Below are 7,873 nucleotides of genomic sequence, written 5' to 3'. Positions count from 1 at the left end.
TTTGATGGCACATGTGATCGTAAGGCGGCTGCAGCGCCGATCAGAGTTGGACAAATGTTATAACTTCATTATAACCGGCACCGCATGAAGTCGAACACACCTATTAACTGTCTTTAATCTTGAGAGCTGAAGCTCGTGATTATAGAAAGGGGCTTTACATTTCCGACGCGGCTTGTGGTGTTCGGCCAATCACAATGCACTGAGTCAGCTGGCCAATCAGAGCAGACTGTGCTTGTCGGAAGGAGCAACTTTGTAGAAAACGATGTGTTTGAGAGAGGCGGGGCAAAGAGTAACTACAATCATGTACAGTATTTGAAAAATAATGTGTTTTTTTTTAACATTAAAGCATGTCAACATATTCTGTTACACCAAAAACACAAAATAATGATCTTAAAAAAAGTATCATATGACCCCTTTAAAAACATGAGAAAAAGAAAATGGAACAATGATGTCTCTTTATTCTCTTATTAATGTAGGATGAAGAGATACAGGTCAGGGATTAATAACAAGCTACACTTCGAAAGCTATTATTTATCATTTTAGATTTGCTACTTTAAAAAAATCACTTTGAGTCACATGATATTCATGGGTCCTGTCTGTCTCAGTGCTGAAACTCTTTATGCAGTGTGTACATGTATAGACTGCTCTGGACATATGAATATAGCATATTATACTGACTTTCATACAGTAATCTATCATTAATACAGGTTCATATGTTAATGATTCTTCATGATGTTAAATCATATGCTAAAGGTTCAGTTTTACTGGAATCACACTCTGCTAAGCTCCTGTTATTTTAAGGGAAACAGTAGGTAACCACTGAAAGTGTTGTGGTTATCGTGGCTATCAAATATCCTTCTATTAGACCAAAGTCTCACATAGACGACATCTCCAACCTCCAGAATCAACACAACTCCTTTTGAGGAGTTTACAGCGTACTGAGCCTGATGAGCATGTGCTACAACCACCTTCTCTCCGTTCTTCACAATGAAGACAGTTGATGCAGTTGAGGGACTAGCATGACCGTAGATAGAGAAGGTGAACATGTACGCTCCTTTCAGTGGAGCTGTGAAAATACCTGAAGCAAATAACAAGAGATAAAGAAGAGAATCAGCTGTGCACAGCGTAATAGTTTAGAAACAACAGATCATTTGATTCTCTTATTCACACAACTGCAGAGAGGTTTGAATGGAGCAGGATTCTCGTTACTATAACTGAGTTTTGTCATTGATAATTACCTGTAATTGGGTTGTAGGCGTTCCCTATGTTTGTGAAGACGTTCCTGTAGGTTAGTGTGATTTCAGTGCTGAAAGGGCCGATATATCCACTGTTTCCAGACTCCATCAGTGAAGCTGAAAATGCTATCTCTCTGTCTGTGATTGAAAAACATAAGCAATACTGTGATATATTACTGTATTACACTGAGGATGTATTAACATCATTCAAACACAGTTTTACCTCTATTTTCCTTTCTCAGCTCCTCCACTTGACTCTCAGTAAGATTAGAAATTTCTGTGAAGGAATAAGGATTGTGTTAAATGATGTTTAAAATACTTATCATAGATAGACAACACGATTTACACAGTGACTACTCAATTATACACTATTATTTACTCTATGCAGTGTATTGCTTTGGTGTTTTCCTCTGAGAGAAACTGATAAAAGAGTGAATGTTTTAATGAGGTACCATCAGTTTTCTTGTTCAGGTCTTCCAGGATGACCGTCTGTTGTTCCTTCAGTCGCGTCTCTAAGGCTTATTTAAGCAGAGAGATAAGAACAGTTCACACTCAATTTTACACTATCATTTACATTGTGCAGTGTATTACAGTTGTGTTTTACTCTGAGGATCACTGATAAAAGAGTGAATGTTTTAATGAGGTACCATCAGTTTTCTTGTTCAGCTCTTCCGTCTGTTGTTCTGCAGTTTTCTGTGCATCTCTCAGCTGTGTCTCTAAAACTCTGATGTTGGCTTTCTGCTCTGTAACGGTGGCGGTCAGCTCTCTCAGTGCTGCGTGGATGTCAGGGAAGCTCAGATGGCAGTATTGTTGGCTGTCAGTCGAAGCTTCATCTCTCAGAGAGTCTGTCTGAGGTGGATTCTGTCTTCTGTCCTCATTGCTGAGCTGTTGACTGATCTCATTCTCAGCGAGTCCTCCGTCTACCTGCTGAGGTGGATTCATTCTTCACTGATGTTCGTGTCCAGCTCTTGCTCTGTCATCCCCACAGACCCTCATGCTCTTTTTATAGTGTCCTGATTTACTGTCCTTTGTACTTGATTTATATTGCTTCGGATAAAAAAAAAAGTAGTTAAAGGTTAATTGTTAATCGTATTTTAAGGGATGTTCCGGGTTCAGTGGATGTTTAACTCTATTCACAAAGTTCGACACAATGTTGAGCACCACTTTTGGGTATCCATGTGCATCTGGATGTACATTTACAGAGACAAAATCAGCAAGTAATGTTTACATATATGATGTTAAAGCTTTGTGGCAATACTACTGAAATAGAGCATGTTTTAATATTTACTGCTTTAACTAAAGAATGAGTTGACATTTATTTCTGTGGTGATTGATATTGTCACGAATCCGGTCTATGAACTTCCATTCATTCACCACCAGAGGTCACTCACTCACTACATTGAGGCTGCGTCCGAAACCGCATACTCTTTTGAGTAGGTACTTGTTTTGAATAAGTACTTACTTTTCAAGGGTAAAAAAGTACGTTCTTTCCCTGAATCCGCCATATTAGCTTTTTCACGTGACTTATGACATCATCGCAAGCGCAAAGATTTAAAGAGGCCAAGCTAGATTTGTGCAAATACCTTCATCAATTACATGCTGATTTGATCGCCGCATTTTCATTTATTATTATTATGGCATTCCAAACCTCAGCACAAAGGAGGCGTCAGGCTGGTCGAAGAGCATGCCTTTGGAGACGTTTGTTGATTTTATATTCAGAAAATGTAAGTAAAAAATAGCTATATATTGCATTCCTGCACCCCTTTACACACATGTGCACAATAGTATACTTATTTGTAATGGATTATTTTTTAAATTATAATTAGACAGACAGATTTGTCACATCATGGCAATTTATTGAATTCACAATATTCAACTTCCTTTTTTGTCAAGAAAAGACGAATAAAGATGAAAAACCGAATATGAATAAAATTTTAAAAAGAACAGAATAAAATAAAACATTCCAAAGATACATTTATACACAAGTATTAATTTAACATAACATAAATCAAAACTTACAATAACACAAATGTATTGTTCTAACAAACTATGTACACATCAACAGATGGTGACCCCCACATCATCTTACTGCCACCTGAACAGAACTGTGCCAATCCTGCAGCTGTATTTTGATGAGGCAGTTGACCTCCGTAATGATCTCCGTCCATCTTGTACCTCACTGCTGCAATTAGGCTGGATTCCGACCATGGATGGGAAAGGGACATTGAAGTGCTGCTGTTCCTCTTCTGGCTTGGTCATGCGGCATCCTTCAGGGTGGTGTCTCGGACCTTCGATATCCCCAAATCCTCTGTGCATGTTATTGTGCACAGAGTGAGCTCTGCAATCATCAGGAATTTGAGGACGGTGATTGCTTTCCCAACCGGTGATGACCTGGTAGCAGTAGGAGAAAGTTTTGCCCAGCTGGCAGGGTCACCAGCTTTCAGCTCAGCAGCTGGTGCAATTGACGGCTGTCACATCCGTCTTAAACCTCCAGCAACTACCGCAGTGTTATCTGAACAGGAAGCTGTTTCACTCCATTCAGCTGCAGGCCATCACTGATCACCGTGGGAAATTTATTGACATCTTTGTGGGATAATCTGGGCTCGTGCACGATGCCAGGGTGCTGAGGAACAGCCCTGTCTATACTGGCAGCCTTTATCCACCTGCAGGCAAGTGCATCCTCGGGGATGTTGGCTACCCTTGCCTGAGTGCACCTATCTGCCTCATCACCCCATACAGGGAGCCTGTACAGAATCCTTTACAGGCTCGCTTTAACAGCAAGCAGTCTCTTGCCCGGACCATCGTCGAGAGAGCTTTTGGGATGATGAAAACACGCTGGCGCTCTATTTTCTTTAAGGCCATGGAAGTAAGCCCTGCCTTCGTGCCTGAGGTGATTGCATGCTGCGCTGTGCTCCACAATATCGCTCTTCAAAATGGGGACATCGTTGAGCCAGAGGTTGGGGAGAATAATGATGATGCCCCCCCTGAAGCCCGCAACCCCAAAACAAGATCAGGAGAACATGTTTGGGACAATCTGGCTGCTGCTGTATCTGCTCCAGACATTTGTGTTCCTGCTCTCCATGACCATGACTACCTGTGAAACATTTAACAGGTTAATACTTTTGCCCAAAGCATTGCGTTATGTTATTTTATTATAGTTTTGTTGTAGTTTTTTTCCCTAAATACTACTTTTGTTTATCAGGTGCAAAGTGTCAATAAAATATTCTTTCCTCTATAAAGGCATGCATTTTCTTTTATTTTGGGGGAGGTGTTGTATCATTTCTGAGCCGGGGGCCTTTATTAACCCCCTGGGGCCGTATGGATTACTTTTATGGCACCATTCTTTTAAGGAACCAGTACTTTTAAGGTACCATTCACTCCCATTATAAAGCTTGTAAGAGCCAGGATATTATAACTCTGATTGTGGTGCACTGTAAAAAAAAGTTGTTTCAACTTAAAATAATTTGTTACTTAAAATTTTTAGTTTAGTCAACTTGAAATTTTAAGATACTCAATGTTAATTTAAGGGACAACTGGAATATTTTAGTTGACTAAACTAAAAAATTTAAATCAGCGAGTTAATAAATTATTTTAAGATGAAACAATTTTTTTTTTTTACAGTGATTACAGCAGTTAGCTACAGCCCCCAAATTCGGCATTCAAGGAGTGCAGATATTTGCCCCAAACACAATGAAATATTTTACTTTTGTGAAACTTGTTTTACTCTGGTTGAGTCTGCGTGCTGCTTGATGACACACAATATTTCATAAATAGGCACTGTAAAAAGTGATATGTTCCTCAATTTTTTTTTTTTTTAAAGTTAAGTCAGCATCACTTTTTACAGTGTAGGCTGAAAAAAAAAAAAGAAAAGTCACATACACTTAGGATGGCTTGAGGGTGAGTAAATTATGGGATAATTTTTTTTGGGTGAACTATTCCTTTAACATTTTGGATCCATTGTGAACACATGATGAAATTAAATGTCCAGCAAAGAACAGCTGCCAAGACTGTCCCTATCTCCAAAGACAGGCAGATGGTGGTCACAAGCTAAAGGAGAGCCACGCGTATTACTACCAAATAATAGGGCAGCTGGGACTCACAGGCATGGCTTGGTGTGAGTTCTTTGTAATGTGCGCAGAAGACTACCACTTGCAGCGGATACATTTAGATGTAGAAAAGTTGGGTGAAATGAAAGACAAATTAGATTTGTTTTTCTTTGATTACTTCCTTCCCAGTTGCAATCAGTAACTAAAAACGGATACAAATAGCGGTTTAAACTTACCATAGGTAGAGTCACTCTGTTGTGGTGTACTGTGAAATGTGTCCTCAGTGGAGTTTGAGGTGCTGGCTTCCTGTCACACATGATTCAGTAAACAATCAGTTTAACAATTGTTTAGTTGTCTTAATGAAATCATTAAAGTTTAAAAAAATCCTTCTAATAACTTAAATTTTGATAGCCCCATGGAATAAAATTGTATTACACTGTTGTTTTGTTGGTTTCTTACAAGAAACAAATAAAATGCACTTTGTATAAAGTATGAGAGCATGCTGTGTTCTGTAATAAATCTCGCTGCCCAAATAAAGTCTACACGGTAGTAAACAGGTATGACAGCACATAAATGACTACTGTTAATGAACTGATTAAGTTTGCATACCAACCTTTTCCTTGGAGACCTTCGGCAAGCCCCCTGATGTTCCCTCCTTAGAACTAACCCCGGGAGAGCCGTGATCGGATTGGGGTACTCAGGGGTAGGCCGTCGATTAACAAAATGCTGAAATATATTTTAAAGTATGTCAGTCAGCCTCTGTCTTGCCTTTAATCATGTTATTTTACGTTCAAATATATGCAATATGAACAAAGAACCGTCATTATTTCCAAGCAATGCTGTGCTAAATTACCTAGCTAGCTAACATTAGCGTGTTCTTACCTTGGAGCAAACGTAGGTGTTCTTGTTAATCCTGTCGACATTTAATTGTGAATGGGGCCTCCCACACTGCTTGATCCACGCCCGGCATTTCTCCCCTTGGGTTTTAGGTTTCGGGAAGGGAAAAAATTCCACCACCCCGTCCAAACTTTTAGGATACCGGGTATCAGATTTGCACAATCCATATGCATAACACTTCGGCATGTTTCCCTCGCTCGAAAGCTTGACAGACCTCCCGCGCATAGTAACTGCTTCTCAATGCCTTCTTTCTTCTGTGTCTCTGGCTTCTCGTACCCTTCTGTCCTCTCGCTCTTGTCTTTCTCTTTCTCTTTGTTCTTCCTTCTCCTCCATTTCCCGCCATCGTCTCTCCTCCCTCTCTGTTGCTTCTCGATCTCTTGCAGCCTCCCTCTCCTCCATCTCCCGGATTAGGTCCTCCAAATTTTTCCTTTTTTTTTTAGCTGGCTCTGGGCTCGCTGAAGATGAGGAGGCCACAGCAACATCTGGGCCAGATGAGGCAATAAGGGCAGGTGGAGTGATGGAGGGTCTGCCCCCAATTGCCTCATCCATGGCATTATACCACTTCCAGGATGCTGCTGTGGGCTCCCCATCCTCAGTGCTCACCCCTGTCTGTGGACATTTCAGATCCTACAGAAAGTCACTCATTTTAATTACACAATTTAAAAAGTCATTAAATGTTGCATTAGTAGTAACAAAATCATTATACTTTATATTTCTGTTTAAGGTTTTCCCATCTTTTTACAGATGTGGCCACTACTTTGCCTTGCAGGCCCTGCTCCACCACAAAAGCTCTGCAACAAGTGATCAGAAATCAAAAATCAAATACTGCTGTAATAACTCTGGTTAAAATGACAACATAACAACAAATGTTTTTTTGTTTTTTTAATATATAATTATTTTCTATAGTATACTTACTCAAAGTTTTTTTGATTGCAGCATTTCTCTTTCCAGTGAAGAGGGCTTCATTAGCCACTCTCCACTGGATAAGGCTGCTAGTGTGTTCATCAGTCCCTGTAACATCCAAACAAGATTTAATGTTAGATCTGTCATTTAAGCCTATGTAATAAAAAAAACAAACAAGCAAAAAAAACAAAAACAATATATCATAATGTTGATTTTTGATAGCTTATTTGTTATCTTGATTTTCTCGCCTACTGTTTTATAAATACGGAGGTTTCGGACATACTACTCTTTTCACGTACTGTTTTCTCCTACTAAATAGTAGGCAAGCAGGCATATTCGGACGCAACATTAGTATACGCACGTCTGAATCTCGCGAGAATTAGTACATCACCCATGTATTTCTCGCCTACTATTTTATGAATACTGAGGATTCGGACATACTATTTGTTCGCCTACTGCTTTTCCCCTACTATATAGTAGAGAAGTATGCGGTTTCGGACGCAGCCTGACTCTCACAACACCCATCACACTGGACTCCATTTCCCATCATTCATTGCACTGATTGCAGACACGGCTGATTGCACTAATCACACGCACACCTGATCCTACGCACACACTGATTACATGGACTTTCTTTCCCTCACTGCCGAGTATTGTATGCGCTTATCGCTCCCCTAGCCTTAGCTACTCTACAGAGCCCCTGATAGTTTTCCTAGTCTTGCCTTGCCTGTTTTGGATTGTGTTTTCCCATGCCTGGACTATTGCTTCGTTTTCAGATAACCTCTCTCGTCA

The 7,873-nt window shown here is 40.0% G+C and overlaps 1 protein-coding gene across 2 annotated transcripts; it reads right to left on the bottom strand.

Annotated features, from left to right (window-relative positions):
- Positions 1-438: 438 nt before the first annotated feature.
- LOC131536284 (complement C1q-like protein 2) lies at positions 439-2,259 on the bottom strand. 2 transcript variants are annotated; one of them, XM_058769109.1, is made up of 5 exons: positions 1,883-2,259; positions 1,688-1,753; positions 1,459-1,512; positions 1,239-1,373; positions 439-1,078 (listed from the first exon to the last, which is right to left on the bottom strand). In XM_058769109.1, the coding sequence occupies exons 1-5, from the start codon at positions 2,175-2,177 to the stop codon at positions 792-794; spliced, it is 837 nt and encodes a 278-aa protein (XP_058625092.1). In that variant the 5' UTR covers positions 2,178-2,259; the 3' UTR covers positions 439-791. The 2 variants fall into 2 exon arrangements, with proteins under 2 accessions (XP_058625092.1, XP_058625093.1); XM_058769110.1 differs by having other exon boundaries at positions 1,688-1,733; positions 1,920-2,257.
- Between the last annotated feature and the right edge of the window lie 5,614 nt (positions 2,260-7,873).

This window comes from Onychostoma macrolepis, chromosome 03 (assembly GCF_012432095.1).
Source record: "Onychostoma macrolepis isolate SWU-2019 chromosome 03, ASM1243209v1, whole genome shotgun sequence".
In the NCBI taxonomy this organism is placed as follows: Eukaryota; Metazoa; Chordata; class Actinopteri; order Cypriniformes; family Cyprinidae; genus Onychostoma; species Onychostoma macrolepis.
Note: the sequence above shows the minus strand (reverse complement) of the source record. Positions and strands in the feature narration are given on the sequence as shown.

Coding starts and splice junctions, on each gene's coding strand:
- LOC131536284 (XM_058769109.1), bottom strand. CDS start 2,177: ATGAATCCACCTCAGCAGGTAGACGGAGGACTCGCTGAGAATGAGATC. Junction 1,754..1,882: donor GCTGAACAAGAAAACTGATG/GTACCTCATTAA, acceptor TGCTTAAATAAG/CCTTAGAGACGCGACTGAAG. Junction 1,374..1,458: donor GCTGAGAAAGGAAAATAGAG/GTAAAACTGTGT, acceptor TTTCAATCACAG/ACAGAGAGATAGCATTTTCA.